Raw genomic sequence first — 20,564 nt, 5'->3', positions numbered from 1 at the left:
ACATCAGCCATGTTTGCTGCCATCTTAAGGCCCCTGCTGAGAATGTGGTGAAGTGTGTGGCTGTAAATCCAAAATTGCTGATTGTAGACTTTACCGTGGGACACAGTCATGTGATGTGGAGCAAGCTTAGTACTTTGGTGACTGATGACACATCAGCCAGTCATAATACGCTATTAAATGACACAGAATACACCGGCAGATGCAAAACTATATGAATTATATTTTTAAAAAGAGATGCAGGCAGACCAAATCTGCATGAGAGTGTGGTGTTATATTAGTGGGGTATGAACAGAATCAAAAAACAAAATCATTTTTACATCCTGAACAAACTCTCGCTTTACAGGATAGAACTTTCTTTAAAAAGTGAATTGCTTGTCATGTTCACTGTCAGGGACATTCACTGTTGTGTGTGTAATGAAGTTGAACCAGTGTGTCCCTGCCAGTGTGTGTTGCAGGGCAGTCTGTTTGTAGATTGTGTTTTCTTTATCCTCTCCCTCGTGAACATTACCACAGTAACAACTGTCTGCTTCTGATGTATGATTCCTTTTTTTTTTTTTATATCGGGTTCACTCTCGAGGTTTCAACATTTATTTAGAAAGTAATCTAGATGGAATGAAGTAACTTTCCCAACCATGTCCATGGATGTACAAAAACAGGATGATCATAATGTTCGTTTTTTTTAATCTAGTGCTTTTCAAACAAAAGCATGTATCCTCAGTCCTTGTTTGATGACAGGGTAATACATTTATAATCAGATATATTGATGGTTTTTAAAGTTTTTTTGTGTTCTTTTTATGAATGGACTGAAATGATTCAGCTTCCTGTTTCCTGTGCTGCTTCACACTGTTGCCTGTGTATCACGGCCCTGATGATGAATGTACCCGTCACAAACCCTACGAACGTCTTGTTGCTACTAATGATCATTTCCCTCGCTCCTCCCCTCCCATGTTGCCTCCCAGCGTGTTAAAAGTTTCGTTGAGTGTCTGTCTTTGTCTCGGGCTCGGCATCAGCGGGTGAGTCATCCCTCCGCCCACCTGCCTCTCCTCTCCTCCCCTCCTCCCCTCTTTTCTTTCCTCTCTCCTCTTTTTCTTGATCTCCGTAAACCTCCCTCCTGCTGCATCTCCCTCCTCCCACACACTTTGAAGGTACAAGATTTGTGTTTGTGTGTGTGTGTTTTCTTGTGATGTGTAAGAGCTGTGACAGAGCCGATCTAATCCCCCCCCCCCGACTTGTGCCCCCCCTACCCTCCCCCTGCGTATGTAGCCTAGCATGGCGAGGCGCTCATTCGCATGTGCGTGTGATAGCGAGGAGGAGGAACGGCAGAGGGTGGCGCCGCCATGGGCAGGGACTGGGGAGGGGGCCCACTCGGGTGGGGGTGGGGCTGAGGATGACCGTGGGCGTGGGCGTGGGAGGCCCTGGGTAGGGTGGAGGTAGCGGCCGGGTGGAGTGGGTGTGGATAAGAAGAGCAGGTGGAGGAGGACGAGGCCGGCTGGAGCTGGTAGCTGGCCGCTGACGAAGGCCCGGAAGAGGAGGGCGTCTGCTGGGAGCTGCTGCCCCCCTTGGGAGGCTGCTGTTGGGGCGGAGTCTGGTTGAGCTGGATGGAGATGTCGGAGGAGACGTCGGAGGCGCTGCGGCCGCGCTGCGGTGGAGGCCAGGAGTCCGGATGGAGGAACTGGCCGCTGTAGTCGCTGCAGTCGGACATGCGGGGGCGGTAGAGGGCGGGGTGAGGCCTGTACAGCTCCTCCTCCGCGTAGCGCTTCATAAAGAGGTAGACGGACATCACTCCTGCACCCTGGGAGACAGAGAGACAGACACGCACAAATATTTCACCTGGTACAATGTTCACATCACAGGTGAGTGTGGTCACAAGTAGAACAGACCACACCTGACTGCACCCAGCCACAGAGGCGGGTGCAGCTCTGTTCCAGCATCGCTAACACCCAGAGGTGCTGCATCGCTGCAGCAAGGTGAGAAGTTCATCGACCAGTCTGTAACCTCTGCTGCTAAGAGTCTCTCAATCAAAACAGTAACAAAAGACGGTGTTTAGTGATGTTGTGAAGCAGCGTGGGATCATGGGAGTGAGCTCTTCAGTTCGGATTCCTTCAGTGTCAGACATTCAGGAGGTTTTCACCGGCAGTCGAATTATTCGCAGAGGTTTCCACTCCATAACAAACAGCGGATTAAAAATAGATAGATAGAAACACTGAAAAAGGCAGTTTTACTTCATAAATCAGCAGCGCTCTCCGGTGGACACAACATGTCTTGGGAGCTTACTCAGCTTTTTTTCTCTGATAACTTAAAAGCCAGACGTCCGATGATTCAAATCCTTCATCTGCCGTAGTGTTTAAACGTGTTTCTTAAAAATGTGGCTTAAAACTGGATAAAAGTCAATTCTGACACAACGTGATCATAGAGGATATGACGTCACTGGCTGGCGACCAAAAGAAACAGCTCGTCTGGTCTTAAGTTGCTCTCGAACAATAAGAAATGAAGCATTTACATGAAAGACAAAGAAAAGCAACTCATGATTTTTTATAATCTGTGTATGTTGGTGCAGATCTGGATCCATAAGGGTTTAAACATATTAATAAGTACATAAATATTTCTATACAAGAGGACTGTGGAGCAGTGGAGGAGGTCTGCACTCCCCTGTGTGCTCTCTAGCTTTTATGACTGTGTTTATGAATTGAACGGGTATTTGGCTTCATTCCTCTGCTGCTTTATGACTCACTCTTGTAGGTACTTTACATTTAACAGACTTGCTTTTATTGTTATGCTCTGATTTTATGTGTTTTATGTGAATTACTATATTGACAGTGCATTGAGAAGCAGCATGGTTGGATAATGAAGACATATCTCACAAGTCATCTTTGTGAGATATTCATATACATTCAAATAAATAGGTATCAATAACATTTTTAGTTGCAGACCATTTCTAAAAGAGAGTGTGATGTCAGAGCTGAGAATGTCAGCTGGAGAACAGAATGTTTCCGCCTCTTTCCAGGCATGAAAACATCGACACCAGCATTACAACGGGAATCAAAATGAGCTGCAGAGTTTTTCTGCAAATTCCCTGATGTAAAAAGCTTTTATGAAACACCAGAATCAGCATCATCCTTCTCTGTAGAACTGCAACACGCTGCCATCAGGGGGGGGGGTTCAATAAATTCATGATAATTTTGCAGAGAGTCGACAAAAAGGCTCGGCGCTCCTCAGCGGAATGAACCATTATCAAAAATGTATTCATGTTTTTCACCCGCGCATCCGCTGAGCATTCACAGCTCATTCACTATTCATCCACAACATCATCGCTACAACAGCCCTGAAACTTGAGAACGCAGATGAACGTGTGTGTGTGTGTGTGTGTGTTTGTGAGGGAGAAACAGTATGTTTTTAACTGTGTGTTTTGCAGCTCTAGTGCAGAGTCGAAGAAGAGAAGAAGAAGAAGTAGAAGAAGAAGAAGGGAAGAGAGTGAAGAGATAAAGCCAGGCATGAGAAGACGGGAGAAAAGAAAGGAGGCAGGTGAGATGAAAGGATGAGAAAACAGGAGGATGGAAAGAGAACAGAGGATTAGAGGAGGAGATAAATAAAAAAGGAGAAAATCTAGAATCAGATTTGATTATTATCAATGCCGGGTACAGAATGGTTCTTCATCAACTACACCTCACCCCACTGAAACGACCAAAATCCAAACCTGACTTGTCAGAAATGAGCTTCGGATGTGGTGTAGAGGTCGAGAGCTCGTTCCTGCACTGTACCTGGCTTTGTACAAAGGTGAAGCGCTTCTGTGACACCTTGACCGAGATCACGGGACTTATCTTCTCATTAGATTCTGAACTTTGCTCATTGCTGAATTTTCACAGATGTCAGCAGATCCTCAACTAATTCATTAGATTAGGTGATTAGACAACGTGAACAGTTGTATTCCTCCTGAAAAGATCACATATAGCCTTTCTGAAAACCTGCCAGCTTTATCTAGAATATACAGGCACATCACTGACACCATGACGAGCCAGTTCTGGTCAACCAAAGGGAGATACCATTGTTCACCATTGTCTGTATACGTCCGTCCATCCCATTCTCATGAAGGCGATATCTCAGTAACACCTTGAGGGAATTTCTTCAAATTTGGCACAAACGTTCATTTGGACTCAGGGATGAAGTGGATATAATTTGGTGGTAAAAGGTCAAAGGTCAAGGTCATTGTGATGTCACAAAACATGTCTTTGGCCAATTATGATACGGTTTAACTCAAATATCTATAAGGATAAAATGAAGTGAAGACGTGTGTCAACTTCACTGTGACATCATAACGTTCTACAAGAAACACCTCTGGTCGTTATTCAATGCTGTAACTCAGGAAGGGGAGATTGTGACCGTATTTCCCGCAACTTGGCACCAAGAGGAGGGTGAGTCTAGTTTTTTTTTTGTTTGTTGATGAAAATGAAGAGGGGAAAATAAGAAAAGTGGGAGACGAGAAAAGAAAAATACAGAAGCGAGAACAGAGGATTAGAAAAGGAGATGTGGAAGAACAAGATGAAAAAATATGGAGGAAGAGGATGAGGTAATTTTATTGGAAAGTGAGAGGAGGGAAGAAAGGGAATGAGGGGAAAAGGGAGAAGATAGAAGATAAGAGAAGAAGAAAATAAAACAACAGGGGACAAATGATTAGAAAAAGACAAAGGAAGAAAAGAAAAAAAATGAGCAAGCAACAAAATGAGGAAATACATAAAAGGATAAATGAGTAATAAAGAGTAATAATAAGAGAAGATGATGAAGGGGAGATGGAGGAGGAAAACAAGAAAAGAGGGAGACTAGAAGGAGATATGAAAAGATAAAAAAAAGGGAAAGGAGAACAGGGGATTGAGGAAGGGAACATGAGAGAAGAGGAGAATGGGATCAGACAAGGAGACAAGATATAAGGAGGAAAGATGATGAGAGGAGAACAGAGGAGATGAGGGAAAAAGATCAGAGAAGAGGAGGAGGGAAAACAGGATTAGAAAATGGAAGACAACAGAGGAAGTAGAGAGAGAACTGTAGGTTTGAGTGAGGCAGAGGAGAAGAGAGAGGAGGATAATGAAGTGGGAGAGGAGGGAGAGACAAAAGAGGAGATAAGATGAAAGGACAGGAGGCGAGAGGAGAGCGGAGGAGATAAGAGAAGGAGAGAGGAGACGGGACAACAGAGGATTAAAGAGCCGCAGATAAACGAAGAAGAAGAAAGAAGAGACGAGATAAAAGTAGAGGACAGAGAGAGAGGAGAGACATGAGGAGAAGAGGAGCAAAGTGATGAAGAGAAAGATAGAAGAGGAGGAGTAGGAGAGTCCTCCCTCCACCCCTCCCACCCCCAGCGAGGAATATTCTGATGCATATGAAGCTGTGCTGCGACAGAGCTGCTGCCCTCAAGTATTCAAGCTATTAACATTTATGAATATTGATGCAGGCAGGATGACGGGCTCCTACGCAGGCACTTTTTTAAACGTGTGTGTGCGTGTGTGTGTATGTGTGATCGTGTGTGTGTGTGTGTGTGTGTGTGTGTGCGTGTGTGTGTGTGCGTGTTTAGCTGAATAAGTCTGTATTTAAGCAAGCTACAAGCAGTTTGTGTGTATCTGTGTTTGTGCACATGGTGGAGTGTGTTTAGTTAAATGGCGGTTGGTCGACATCCAAGGCAGATTTCAAACAAACTATGTGTGTGTGTGCGCGCGTGTGTGTGTGTGTGCGTGTGTGTGTGTGTCTGTGCACATTAAGTCTTTTATCAATTACGTAGCATCAGTAAATGTTAAGCATCAAGACACATTAGTGTCACTGTGAACTGCTCGGTGTGTATTGTTGTGTTTACTTGGGTGCATCTGCAGTGTGTGTGTGTGTGTGTGTGTGTATTTTGTCCAATGTGATCACTTGTATGTGTTGTACGCATTCTTGTGCTATCTGTGTGCATTTCTAGATAGTGCTTATGCACACGCAGTATACCCACATGTTCATGCACGATTACATATGTTCGTGTTTGTGTGTGTGTGTGTGTGTGTTTGTGTGTGTATGTGTGTGTGTGTTTGTGTGTGTGTGTGTGTGTTTGTGTGTGTGTGTGTGTGTGTGTGTGTGTGTGTGTGTGTTTGAGTGTGTGTGTGTGTGTATGTGTGAGTGTGTTTGTTTGTATGTGTGTGTGTGTTTGAGTGTGAGTGTGTGTGTGTGAGTGTGTTTGTTTGTGTGTGAGTGTGTGTGTGTCTGTGTGTGTGTGTGTGTTCTAGTGTGTGTTTGTGTATGTGTGAGTGTGTGTGTGTTTGTGCGTGTGTGTCTGTGTGTGCGTGTGTGTGAGTGTGTGTGTGTGTGTGTGTGTGTGTGTGTACTGTGGATCACCTCTTTGAGCAGGAAGGAAGAGGCGGCGAAGGCGAAGGACCAGCCGTAGTGGTAGTGGAAGAACTGCTCCGGCTCTCTGGGTCGGTTCATCACCTCGTCATTAATACTTGAGATATACAAGACCAGACCCACCACCAGACTGAGACCTGTGGGCACGCGCACACACACACACACACACACACACACACACACACACACAGAAATCTTTTATTACAGGTACAGGTTCCACCTGAGGAAGTCTTGTCTTGGCGCTGAACAGGGAGGGAGAATTCTGAGCATCAAATATTCTCCTCATATGGATACAGAAACAAGTCATCAGTAGGCCTATTCACTTTATTAGCCTCATCCTATTCACCTGTGTGTACGCCATATAAAGTGTGTGCTCCGCCTGAGATACCCTTCATGAAAGATAACATCAGTGGTTCTAAGAGTGTTTGAGTTACCACTGATTATATAGTATGGAATAAGTCTTTCAGTTCTAAGCTAAGATGGTGGCAATTTTCTGCTACTTTCAATCCTTCTCGCCTCACTTTAAGCTTCCTCCTTTACACAGTGTAGTTCCACTAAAGAAGAAGACTGTACAGTTGCAGCAGATGACGACAACCCTTCAGTCCCAACTGGACAACGCTGCTCTGCTCCTCTGTATGGTTGAACCCTGTCTGATCACACTGAGTGAACTGTGCAGTTCTCCTGCAGAGCACAACGTGGGTTCTCTAATGTACAAAGTTGTGCACGAGGGAAGTGTTTGGACCATACTGAGCACCTACAGTGTGAGCACAGGAGAAGATAATGTTCTGAGAAGTTCGTTTGGATGTTTTAATGCCTTTCTGCCATGAAACCTGGCCACTATTGGATCACTCTTTCAGGCTTCAACTAAGTGTTGTAGGGGCAGATGCAAATACACCCTTCAAGAGGCAGGAGTGAAATGTGAGGGGTGGATCTGGATGGGCTAACACATGAACAGGCTCATCCATAGGCAGGATGCGTGTCACAGCCCGCTAAAGATCACTGAAGATGACAGTGGCCTCAACCAACTGAGGAGTGAGAGAATGAGAACTGCAAACAACTGGACAACCAAACAGGAGCATTACCCTGTAATATAATCCTATCTGAATGGGCCTTTAGTCTCTTTGTATTTGCATGTATGTGTGTGTGTGTGTGTCTGTGTAGCTGGAATAGCTAATGATAACGTGTCCTGGTTGTACTGTAAATAGGCTGAGAAATTCCCAACAACAGGCTGCGCTGTGGTAAAGAGATAAACAAGGGCCCACACACACACACACACACACATACACACACACAGAAACATCAGTGCACAAGACACGCATAAATGCAAATACACACTAAACCATACAAGTCCTCACTGACTTGCTCACACACACACACACACACACACACACACACACACAGTGAATCCTCATTAGGAGTGTGTCAGTGCCTCCTCCCCTGTCGACAGACTAACCACTGCAGCTGACCTCCAAAATCCTCCAGCACTGAAACTCTGACACACTAAACACAGCAAAGATGCTTCCCTTTGAAAACCTCCTGAAAGTACCATTGATATTAAAAACATACAACACTGTGCAGACAGGAACAACATAAATAAACACCGGCCGAGTTTTACAAAAATGTGTTAAGCTGGATTTAAGCCTCTGTGTCAGGGTGTCGCAGAGGCTCGGCGGCTCTGCAAAGCTGATGTGCCCCTCCTTAAAAATGTAGCTACATGTCTGGGTCACTGAGATACAACATGAAAACCACAAGGGCTGTGATTAGTCAGCCTGTACTGCTGCTGGTTCCTCTTCGACTAGACTATATCTGTTTTTTTAGGAACACTATAGCTGTGTCTCAATTCAGGGGCCACATCCTTCAGGGGACGCAGTCTATGAAGGTGTGGCCCTTTGTAGCCGCCATAAACCACGAAGGCCGAACCGTATTGAGACGATCTGGCCTACGGAGGATTTTCCGCTTTGCGTCACCAGCTGTGCCTGCCCTTACCGTCATGTTGCAAAGTGTGGCTCTTGTCGCCTAGCAACCTTGAGGTTTTAAAGCCCTTAGTTTTAACACTTGTACTGTTAGATGTTGAACTGAGCTGCAACCCAATATTTTAGAGTTTGGGTTGGGTCAGGGTTAAAAGTGTAATCCTTGGGCTTGCGGCGTTGTTTGTAGCCATATTATTTTCATTACCAGCACGCAATGAATCTTGGGATAGGTTGGGCCACGAAGGATCCACATTTCGGAGCCTTGGTTGCCCAGGAGAAGAAGGACGCATTTGAAGGAACCTTCGAAATGGGACAGCCTGGTCATGCCACTGTGACGCAATCAGTCTTCAAATACAGCCTCTGAAAGATGCGCCCCCTGATTTGGGACACAGATTATGAATCATATTTTGTGATCTGGCAAAGCCCTTTTCCTAAATTGAATTACTATGATTCCATGGCAATTGTCTCCTTTCTCGATTGCTAGTGGTGCGGTGGTGACAGCAGTGGTTGCTAGCAGTTAACGATTTTCGTAACAATCAGATAAATCAGATTTTAAGAACTATACAGCCAACTATACAGAGGTTTGGAACCATCAATGGGTCAAATGTAGCCCCAAACAATAAATTCATTGCTACACTGGTTGTATATACAATAGGAGCTACGGCATCTTCAGAAAAGTACATAGAGAAACATAAATATGTAAAATTTGAAAGTGCGAGATATGCAGTTCAGTTTAAAGGATAAGGAAGAGGGACCGACTATACGACAAGTCGTCAGGGTTGGATTACTGGACGACTACCAACCTCTACAGCACAATACCAAATAAAATGATACATTCCTTAAAGTGGGTTATAAATTATCACCTAATTTGAGGGGCCCTTCCTCATAGATGGGTACAAATATAGTCTCAAACCCTTTAGTGGTGCATATTCCCATGTAAATTTGTCTTTAAAATGACCACAAATGAACTGACATCCAGCAAACTTGGGGCCATGTTGTGTTTCAGCACAGCAGGCTTTGGATATCTTGGAAAAATAAAGTTGGGATAATGCTGTGTACATTGTATGCGATGTGCACTGTAGTAAGTAATTGAGGTTTAATGGGGTCCCCGCAAGAATTCTGTTCCTGGGCCCCATTGTAGTGTTGATTTGGCCATATGTTTACACTGTATGCTGGATTCAGAACCTACTCAAGAGAGGTGTACACGTAAACTAAGCTTTACACTCAACATCCTAATCTAAGCATACAGAAACGCCTGCAGATGCAATCTACAGAAAGAACGTAGGAAGACAAGTGATTGGTGTTTTACCAAACAGAGAAGCTTCATCTGAAAACAGATTAGTAGAGCACCATCTGGTCCTGATTGGAAATACCTGTTCAGCAGTGAGACTGTTTGGTGTGACAGCTGTGCAAAATGGGACTAATCAAAGCAGGAGACGCGTAGTCCTTCAGGAAGCAGACGGCAGCAGATTTGTTGGATTGAAACGATGGAGGAAACATTTTCCTGTGTTCTTTGTTTTCCTTTCATTTTTGACAAATGACTGCAGTTTACATTGTTTTATTATTTCTACATGTAAGCTTAAACAAATGTTTTAAATGTAAAATGTGTATCTTGTGTGGTCTGCCTGTCAATTTAATTACTTAAATAAATGTGTTCACCTTTAAGTTAAAGGCAAAATTACAGAGCAGGAAATGGCTGGACAACATGAAAAGTGATTGAAACTTCCGGTTCCTAGTTGTGCTTCTGGGCTCTCTTTGTTTTTAATGTTGTTAGTTCTGTTCTTTATATGAGATATGGGAGAGGACTGTTTCAACAGTGGAAGCACAGAAAGCCAAGAAATGGGGAAATGAGAAGTTAAATATAGGAGGAAAACAGAAAATCAGAAAGGTGTAATTCCCCTATTTTGCCATGAGATGGCAGTGTTGTGGCTGAATGCTCATCTCAGCAGCAGCAGCCTCCTGGCCATACTGTGTGGGGACCACGTGTGTATGAACGTGCACACACACACACACACACAGACACACACATTCACAGAGGGAGAGGGGGAAAAACACCAGAGAGGGAGAAAAAGAGAGAGAACGAGAGGAGAGAAATCACTGGAGGAAGGACAGACAGGAGGAAACAGCTGGTCCACAGCCACCATGTTAGAACCTCGGGGCGCTCTGCGACTGATGGGCAGTTTTCATGACAAAAATATACACAAAGGCTGACTGAGACAGGCAGTGCAGTTTCTGCTGCAAAATCATGTGTCATGATTTTAAAGCAGCACTCATTTCTGTGTTTGTCTCCGACTCCCCTGCTGTGTGAGCAATAATTGCAGCGTTGCCTTTGGAAAACAAACTCTTTAACAAAACAACTAGAAAAGAAAAGAAAAAAAAAAAACACAACTATTGGAATAAACATCCAGCTTAAATGTTGTCATTTAGTTATCTCAGAGGTGAAATGATGTCCATCGATTTCTGGGCTCAGTGAACTGTCAAACAGAAATCTCTGACAGAAAACAGGTTTTTATTCTCCTCTCAGAAGCTGCTGAACAATTACTGGTAGTTGAAATTACTTCTTGTGTTTTCTTTTAAAAAAAAGAAAAAAGAATAATGCGCTCACATCTTTGTAATATACTTTTGCCAAAGTCTGGTACAATCTATACAATTTTTCACACTAGTAACGTTTTTGTCAATTTTCAATAAGCCATCGAAATATAATTTCTAATTCTGTCAAAACAACAATTCCCTATATAATGTAATTTTTCATTACATGTGGAATGTCCAAAAACCACACGACTGTATGACTGTGACTGTATCACGTGTTAAATGTTTTTTCAAGAATATTTAGTGTAAAATCAATATTTTCAAATTTGAAATGCCTGAAATTCACATCCTTACATGTGATTTTTTCATAATAATATATATTTTTTAGATTTAATAAAATAAATAATACAATGAAGATAATACTAATATAAATGTAAAACATTCCGATATACAACAAAATGAAATATAAAAAATAAAAATATATAACAAAATAAATGAAATATAAAGAAGAGAATAATATGGAGTTCAAATTCTAATTCTCTAGTGTATGTTTGCATGGCTAGTTTTTTTTGTATATACGTTGTGTGTGTGTGTATGTGCGTGCATGCGTTCATCTCCACCTTGGCCCCGTGACATTCCTATGACATCATGTTTGTCACGACCGCCCAAGCGTCCAGTCAGCAGTCCACCATGCTAAGCTAGCATCTGTGAGGTAAAGCTCCCTCATGCAAAAAAAAAAAGGAGGATGATGTCATCCTGTCTGCTCGGAGACAGAGAGGGAGACTAACAACGTCCAAAAAAATCCCAACAACTACTTCATCAGCTGAACGCTCGACCCTGTACTCGAGGTAACCGTCCGGAAACCTCACCCAGCTGTCTCGCAGCGATATGAGGAGGTGACGCCACCCTGTTGGCTGCGCTTACTCTGCTTCCCAACAGGACTCTGATAGAAATGAGACACAGGATTTCACAGTTTCGGTTCAGCAACGCTACAGGGGAGAGTTTGTTTATTCATTCACCATGACTGAAACAAGAAGATGGATAATGACTTTGTTCTGAGAGAGATGTTTTTTTTTTTTTTTTTTTTTGGAAGCCAGGTTTGACTTCAGGCCTAAAGCAAGCAGATCAGTGGAGTCATGTGTTGCAACAATTCTGACAGTGGTAGCGCAAATGCTACTCGACCTAAAATCTATCAAACACCCCCCCATCCCTGTAGTTCTTGAGTGGTGGCTGTGAAAAGTTTGTAGTTTGCTCTGTCACTGAACATCAACTGTGGTAACCTTGAATTCATCAGTCAGTTACAATTGTGACATCCTGGTACAGCCACAGTAGAAGCATCATCAATACATGATACTTATGCACATGTATAGTCACGGCTGCAGCAACCTTCTCCTACACAGCTGGAATAAAGCAAAATACAGTACTCCTGTCAGAATGTACTGTGCTTTCACAGTGTTGTAATGTTGCACCTTAAAGGGGCTATTTGTACGTTTTCTCTGCTGCTGAACTTGGTTTCTTGCCGGGACCTGGTAGTGGTGATTGTCGCTTCACAAGAGCTTCGGCGATCGTTGTGTTTACAAGACAAAAGGTTATAATACGTCCTCTGAGGATCGCAACTTCTTCAGGGCAGCCTGGATGCTACATCAGAAAGTGATGAGACAGGCCGAGCTAGCTGGTTAGCATGCTAACTTCAGTACAAGAAACGAAGTAAAAGAAATAGAAGCAAAACAAGAGGTTTGCTCCCCCCCGATGGAGACAGCTGTTGGTGAGTAAAGACAAATGTTTGATGCTGAACTCGCAATGTTTCTTCTAGACTGGCTGTTAATGCTAACATTAGCTATGTAGCAATAGCAAAACTTACAAATAGCTCATTGAGGGCTTTTTTTTGGCTAGTGTGTACTCCTTCATACTCTCACAAATGTGTTTACAATGTTCAGTTTGACAGGTATTGTATGTTAACCTATAAGAGATATTGTTGTTTGTCTGTAGCAACAGTTTCAGACTGTATCTTCTGGCTGTGATGGGTTTTTCCTGCAGATATCTTTTTTCTCAACTACACTGGGACCTAACTGACCATCAAACAGTCTTAATGTTTGTGTGGACAAAATTATTTGGATGGATGTGCAGTTGAAGAATTCTCTCTCTCTCTCTTTGTTTAATAGACTCCCATGTGGGTCTATAAAAGAATAAATGCGATCAAACATTTCATCCAGTAACTTTCCACTCAGCACTTGAGGCTCTCAGCTACGTGGCTGGAATAGAATTTGACTGCACTGAAGGTTCGTGTCCATTCCATTTACTGCAGTGAAATTATGGGATATTTTTTCAGCCCAGACCAAAAAGGTGTCAACCTGAAGAAAACCAGCCTCCTCATTAAAGACTTTCTGATTGAAATGTCAAACTACAATAAAGTCTGCACTGTTTGGTTTAAGTTGAAACTTTTTTTAACCTGCAGTGAAATATATCACGGGTGCCCTGCGGCTTCCTCGGCAGAGAGCAATTATTCGGAATTAAATCCCATTCACTGTTCAGCCACCAGCAAGAACAAGGTAAAGTCTGAAAAGCTGTCAGCTGGGAAAAGGAGAGAAGAGGTGCAGAGTCTCCCTTCCATTGAGCTGTCTCCTTATCATTAACCTTGAAGAATGTTGACTTTTATCAACTTCTCTTCTGCTCTGCTGCTTTTTAACACCTTATTTAAGCCGACGGGCGACTGAGGAGTTTGATCCTTATACTATACCTCCCTCTTACTGCCTGTTTCTGTAGTCCTGATGAATCAGGGGTCTGTCGCTTTCACAAGGTCGTTGCAGCAATGATTGTTTAAGCAACAAGGAGTTTCATCACTCTGACAGACAGGACTCGATCCTGCAAGTTTTCTTTTCTCTTTGTGTCCTACTGATCACATTTCTGTACCAGACTGATTTACACTATACAAGACACTTAGGAAGAAACATAACTGCTGCCTGACAAAGTGTGACTCCCTAACCTGTACTGAAGTGATGAAGAGGATGTTGGACTGGGTGGTTGCACTGACCACAGACCACAGTTTTTGACATGCTGTTAGGTTTAGATTCCTGAAAGAGTTTGCGGTTGGGGAAAAGTACATACTGAATAAGTCAAAGGGTCCCATCTCATCCAATTCTTCACAAGTGCTGGGTAACAATTATCTGCACAAAATTTTTAAAATATCTTAATACTGCAAACTTGTTACCAAATTTGTTTTCCACCACAAATTGTCCTTTTGTCCTTTATGTCCATGCAAAAAAAAAAAAGGGAGTTGAGAATGAGACATGCATCTGCAGTCTACTGAACCTTTCCCGTATTATTGGTTATATTAATGGTTTTCAAAGTTGGGTTCAGGGACCCCCAGTGGTCCTGGAGGGGTTTCCTGGGGGTCCCCAGCAAAAAGGGGAATACTAATTACACTATAATTCCATCAATAAGTAACACAATGACAGAAGGTTTGACTATTTTGGTCATAGGGTTTAAACACACATATAAAAAGCACAAATCTTATCAGACGGGGTCAGTGGTCTAATTTGTGTCAGTGTAGGGTCCTTGATGTGAAAAAGTTTGAGAACCACCGGATTATATAATAAGAAAGACCACAGTCTTTCATAAACCTTACCAAATGCTTTGACTTGCACAAACATAACCATAAAAAATGTTAATCATGCTTTGGTTTGCAGGCCTTGATGAAACCTGTCGACAGTGACTGAAAGCTAATCTGGAAAAATGCATTTACTGATGCAAATGGTTTGACTTTTTGAATTAGACTTTTAGCTTTTGATCTACTGTATCTAGATGTGTTTTGACTTGCAAATCATTGTCAGTGCATTACTGGGATTTCTAATGCTTATGTTGTCATCTACAGATATGGACTGGACACAGTTTTTCACACTTTGCACTGATGGAATTACATTTAACTTCATTGCTGTGAGATAACTTGAGCTTTTTAAGTCTGCAAGGTGTTTTCATCCTTATAGTATATATTGTGGTCATATAACGTGTGGCTGTGATGTTATTTGATTATCAAGGACGACACACAAAAGAGCTCAAGCTCTCCAAACTGCTGGTGTTGCTGCGGGATGTGAAAAACAAAAATCAGTTGCAAAAAGAGTTTCAGGACAATCAGGTGAAACTGTAACTGCAGAAACTGTAACCTCAGCGATTCTCAAATCTCTGATGTGACGCCTTCCTAAAGCCTTTTTATCTGGAGAAGTTGGAACGAGTTTTAAGTCCTCGCCATCATTACGCCAAACTGTGAAGCTTGCAATTTAAAGTGAGGCGAGTCTGACCTGAGAGCAGCCTGGGAGAGTTCACGGTCAGGTTTAATCACTTGATCATAAACCTTTGCGTGACGTCCAGCCAAAATGCAAGAAAAAATATTCCTCAGAGGAGCTGCATCTGTCCTATTAGCCGGCTGGAGCTCACTTGATTTTACGTTTTGCATAAATTTACAGCTTGTATCACATTTAGTTTTGCTCTAAAATGTTTTTACTCTCCGCAGACCCTCCTTCCACAGATTTTCCGACAGCAGCGTGCTGAGGTGCGTCTCCCAGGCTGCTTTGCGATGACTACATGACACAGGAGAATAATTGGAAAATATGGAAACAAACCGTGACAGGAAAAGCCTGCAGTCTGCGGTTGTTCTACAAGAGTATAAAATTAGTGTTGTGCTAGTTTTTGATTTGTTTGCAAACCTCGTTTCCATGCACAACAACAGGGCCTGTGTGAACTGAGTGCTGTTACACCTCAGGAACAACTGTAACTGCGCAGGGGATTTTGTCTTATTTACGTCTTTCAACTCTAAACTGAGCACATAAAAACCCCCTCACACTCGCTGTCTTTGTAGTGTTTGTAGTGTGCATGCTCTTGCGTCTGCAACGTCACCTGACAGTATGAAGAATATTCCAGAAACGAAGGCGAGGATGGTGCGCTGCGGCCGGATGTGTCCGATGTTGCTGATGACGAAGGCGGTGAAGACGAAGAGCAGAGAGATCATGGGGAAGGGAGTGGCGGTTCGGACCATTTCTGGAGGACAGGGGTGGGGGGGGGTGGGAGAGAAAAAGACATGATTAAAAACACAATCATGCAGAGATTAGCATTAGAAAAATATTGATGAATACATGAATGAAAAACAAGATGTAGATGTAGATAAGTTGTAGACCGGTGTCAAAATCATTCTGGCAGGAGTTGTCTCTGGTACTGTAAAACTTGAAACCTTGAGAAACTTTCCAGTGAATCAACTAATCACACTCACACTTTCTTGTGTTTTATTTGAAGTGTCGATCCATAAGAAGATTTATTTGTGGTTTTAAGAACCAAAAACCATCTCAAACTCACTGACCTGTCGTGAGCCAATCAGAAGGCTCACTTCATCCACACTGCTTACGTTTTCCTTTTAAAACACTCTACGAATTTGTAGCATTAAAATGCAGAATTTAACTGCGCGACAGCTGCTAGCAAAAACAACAAGGTCAGTAACGCATGCATTTTGTTATCCATGTTGCTTTCACCATGTAGTTGAGGCCGGTAAGACCCAATCAGGAAGTGGACATGGGTGTCTACATCATCGTTTCCAAAGGTCTCAGTTTCTGTGCGTCCAGAGTCCAACGTAACAGCAGTTAATTTTCAAACTAGAAGATGCAGCGGCGTTTCCAAAACTCTCCCTTCTCTGGAGTAGTGTGGAAACCAGGCGTGAAATTAGCAAAAGTGATTTGTTTAAATTGTGTACTAAAACGTAGCAGTGTGGATGTTGCCTAAAACTGCAAGGTTACATTTATTTTAATTTCCAAAAACAAGAAAATTGGAGATACTGAAACATCCTCAGTGTTTCCTTTGCAGTGACATCTTTTGAAGAACAAGTTAATGTGGAAAATTATACTACAGCGAATCCACAATGGATGTGCAAATACACCCAGGTATCGTGTGAACTTCCACTGCATACTTATACCCAGAGGTCTACTGGAGCTCACTCAGGGTTATGTTGAGCACGGCGGTGTGTGATTTACTCAGTAATCTCTCCCACCGTGCCACTACAGTGTTATGATTTGTGCATCTACCTGAGGACATTTGTCTTGCGTGAAATGGACCAAATGTCTTCCCTCCGGTGTCTCCAACACGAGTCTGAGCTTTACTTCAAAGAGACGGAACAAAGTGTGTAGGGGGTGGAGGGGGGGGGGGGGGCACTTTGAAGCCAGTGTCAACATCTTAAATCATTAAAAACGGCTCAAAGACGAATCAGCTCCGCGGGGAAATTCAGCGTGCTCTCGACGTTAATTTACTGTTTGAAAAAAATAAAAAAAGTTCTTTAAAAATAAATATAGTTCTTCACTGATTCTTTTGCCAGAGCTGCTTTTGGTATCATTATAGTTAACAGATTACACATTACTTACTTTATGTTTAGTAATATTGTATTTAAATATATAAAAAAAAATAGCAGTTAGAGTAAGAGGAGACAGTGTGTTTCTGCATAAGCAGACAGGAGAGGAGTGTGTCGATGTGGCCTGATGAGACGATCAGTGACACCTGATGCTCATTAAGGCTGACCTCCCCCTGACACACTGGCAGAAATACAGAATCTGCAGGTTTTAAACATCAGAAACTGAGCATGCATAGTTCAGTGAAAATATATGAATTGTTCTAAACATTTCGGGAGGAACCGAAAACCAAAAAAAAACAAAGTGGTAAACTGGCTCTTTAGGTTTACAACTGTGAAAATGTTTCGTAGCTTTTACACACTGCTCATGTTTTTGTAACTTTGATGGACACATAAAAACGTATAAACTTATATATATAAACTTTATTCAGCTAACAAGCTTGAAGTCCATGTAAAAAGGAAGCTGATGGAGGTTAAAATAGTTGCCAGTCTTTAGTCTGTTTTATTCTTTTTCCTTTTTTTCTTCTCCAACGATAATAATGTTTTAGCTTGATTGTTTCATTGACATTGATCAGTGAAACTACACAGTGATCAACATCGCAACAGCACTAATGTCTCCATAACAACGTCTTTGTGTACACCACTTGTTGTCGCCAAGTGAACTAACTATAGCAATCAGTTGTAGCATATGATTTTTGACTGATGTGCAGACACTGGCTCTAAAAACTGCCGTCAGCTGTGGGACCGACCGGATGATAACACATTCTAAAACCGTGCAACTCTGATTGACACGAGACATCTTTTGTATCTGCATCAACTGGCTTGCAACGATTCATTCACACCTCTGCAACGTTCGCGTCTCATTGTGGACCTTTGTGGGAGTTTCAGAGTTTAAGGTTAAATAGCTGTAATAAGAACACACGTCTGAATACGCAACGGCACCGATTTGTTCTATGTGATGTTGTATTTGCTTCCGTCACACGTCGCTGGTTCTTGATGGTAACAGTCACAGCAGCAGCATTTATTCCAATGAAATAAATAAAACATAATCCTCTTTTTATAAGTGGTGAAATCTACTTTTTCTAAAACAACTAGGGGTAAATAATGGCCAAATATTTCCACCGAATATAACTGACTGTAGACACGTAAACATGTGTCTGTGTATTTGATCTATGGATGCTGATGACTTACTGAGTATATTGGCTGTATTTTCTGTCGTGATCTCGATCTCTGGCTCGGTGAAATATTCTGACGCCACACATCTGCCCTTCTCAGGTCCTGAGAGAGAAAAAGGAAGTGAAAAGAGTAAGAAAGAAAGAATGAAGGGATGATTGGATGGAAGCTATCTGGGCTGTCTTTTGGGTCACAAACAATAAGGAAACATTTGCATGTGGAAATAAAACAAGAGTAAAAAAAACAAACAAACAAAAAAACACCAATGAAAGAGAGGTTAAAAAACACAGAGAGCAGACAGCGAGGCCGAGGCTGAGCGACAGGGGCGACAAACAAGGAGATTTAGAGAGAGGACGAATCATGAGAGAGGTGACAGGGGGCAGAGGGACCCCCGAAAAGAGAAGATGGAGAAAAAGAAAAACAGGAAAGCCGAGAAATGGAAGTGAGAGGGGGAAAGTGAATTAGAGGTAGAGACAGATGGAGGGCAGGAGGTTCAGGAGAAAACAAGGTCTGAGCTGAGAGAGAGAGAGAGGAGCTGAATACAGACACAACGATTAACCTCACACTGTAGGCACAGAGAGAGAGAGGACACACACACACACACACACACACCCACACACCATACACACACAAAACACAAAAAAGACGTCTATATAAAAATAACAGGATGATGCATACATGGACAGACAAACATGATTTCTTTCAGACAAACATGATTTCTTTCTTGTTATACACACAAACACACACACACACACACAGACTCAAGGTTTGTCGGGACCATTTGAACAGTGTTTCTTAGGCCTTTTGTGTCCATCTTTTGGACGTCAGACATCAAACATTAACCGGTTACCTAAGGTTTGAACCCATACCCTCAAAAGTTAAAAACCGTCCTCTGACACCTGGAACCACAGGAGCTCTGTTTCTCAGAGCCTTTGTGTCACAGTGGCCGTGGAAAGGGAACAGGATCATACACATGTTTTCGAAGTTGTGGGTTTATTCCTCAGGCAAATATCTCGGGGACTAAGTGAACTATACTCTGGATTTATTGAGGTCTTGGGTTCAATTTTCAGGATCTAGTGAATTTAGAAGTCCAGCACCTAAAGTAAACATTCAAAGGTTCAAGGAAAAAGGCTCAAATGTTTGAACTCATGGTGTCCGAGGACTGTTTGGAAAGTTTAAGGTGTATGGGTTCAATCCTTATGAGGTTTAGGGAATTTTAAAGCCCCGCACCCAAAGTGAAGACTGAAAAGCGCTCAGAGGGAAGCTCCCTCTCGCCTGACCCCCCCTGACCTCCACAGAGACAGAGGCAGAGGGTTATGTCACAGAGAGCCATGAGTGGATGACAGTTCACTGCAGCGTGAAGGACAGTTTTCAGAGAAGCCTGTGTATGTATTAAGTATAATTTTACTATATGTAATAATGCTGCTGCACCGTGCCTCTGCCGGGTTGACCGTGAGGTCCGCACACGCACACACACACACACACACACACACATACATACAGACACACACACGCGCGCATGCACGCACACAGTTGTTCCAAATGCCACCAGCGTTTCCCTCCTCTGACCTTTTGTACCAGGCCTCCGACAACAGGGAAACACAAATATGGCCGCCTCCCCAGAGCAACACCATCATGACCCGAAACACAGAGACAGCTACTGCAATAAGGACAGTTATTTGTATCTGTGGTGTCCTGTGTCCGGATGTGTGCATGAATGAACAGTTGTTGGAGAACCATGATCTTTAAAGGCAAAATTCAACCGGGGGGTGACTCACTACGCTCATGATTTATAAACTCTGATTTGAAAACATATCAAAAAGCTAAATTAAAATCATATTAATCCAACATTAGATTTGATGGTGGGGTCGTGGATTTGCAGTATAATGGTCATGTGAATGATATTGCTTTTTCTGAACCGGTTCTCCCTGAACAAAGTGGTCTGATTGTTCCTGTGAGACTCTGGTGAGACAAAGTCTGTCTGCATGTAGAATGTGGTCTGTACTTCGGGAGCGTGTCTATGTTCCCACAGCCCTAACCCTATATTCCCACAGCCCTATATTCCCACAGCCCTAACCCTATATTCCCACAGCCCTAACCCTATATTCCCACAGCCCTAACCCTATATTCCCACAGCCCTATATTCCCACAGC

General features: G+C 42.8%; 1 protein-coding gene across 1 annotated transcript in view; it reads right to left on the bottom strand.

Moving 5' to 3' along the window:
* Window positions 1–1,264: 1,264 nt before the first annotated feature.
* The window catches only part of cacng7a (calcium channel, voltage-dependent, gamma subunit 7a), a 36,914-nt gene continuing 17,614 nt past the window's right edge, over window positions 1,265–20,564 (bottom strand). Inside the window, exons 3-6 of the mRNA XM_023414731.2 lie at window positions 18,430–18,516; window positions 15,750–15,890; window positions 6,352–6,497; window positions 1,265–1,792 (exon numbers count right to left, since the gene is read on the bottom strand). Of these exons, the coding sequence (XP_023270499.1) occupies window positions 1,265–1,792; window positions 6,352–6,497; window positions 15,750–15,890; window positions 18,430–18,516 (902 nt within the window). The remainder of the gene's footprint in view (window positions 1,793–6,351; window positions 6,498–15,749; window positions 15,891–18,429; window positions 18,517–20,564) is intronic.

This window comes from Seriola lalandi, unplaced genomic scaffold, assembly GCF_002814215.2.
Source record: "Seriola lalandi dorsalis isolate HSWRI2012SDOR001 ecotype SW California unplaced genomic scaffold, Sedor1 jcf7180002054538, whole genome shotgun sequence".
Classification (NCBI taxonomy): domain Eukaryota; kingdom Metazoa; phylum Chordata; class Actinopteri; order Carangiformes; family Carangidae; genus Seriola; species Seriola lalandi.
Note: the sequence above shows the minus strand (reverse complement) of the source record. Positions and strands in the feature narration are given on the sequence as shown.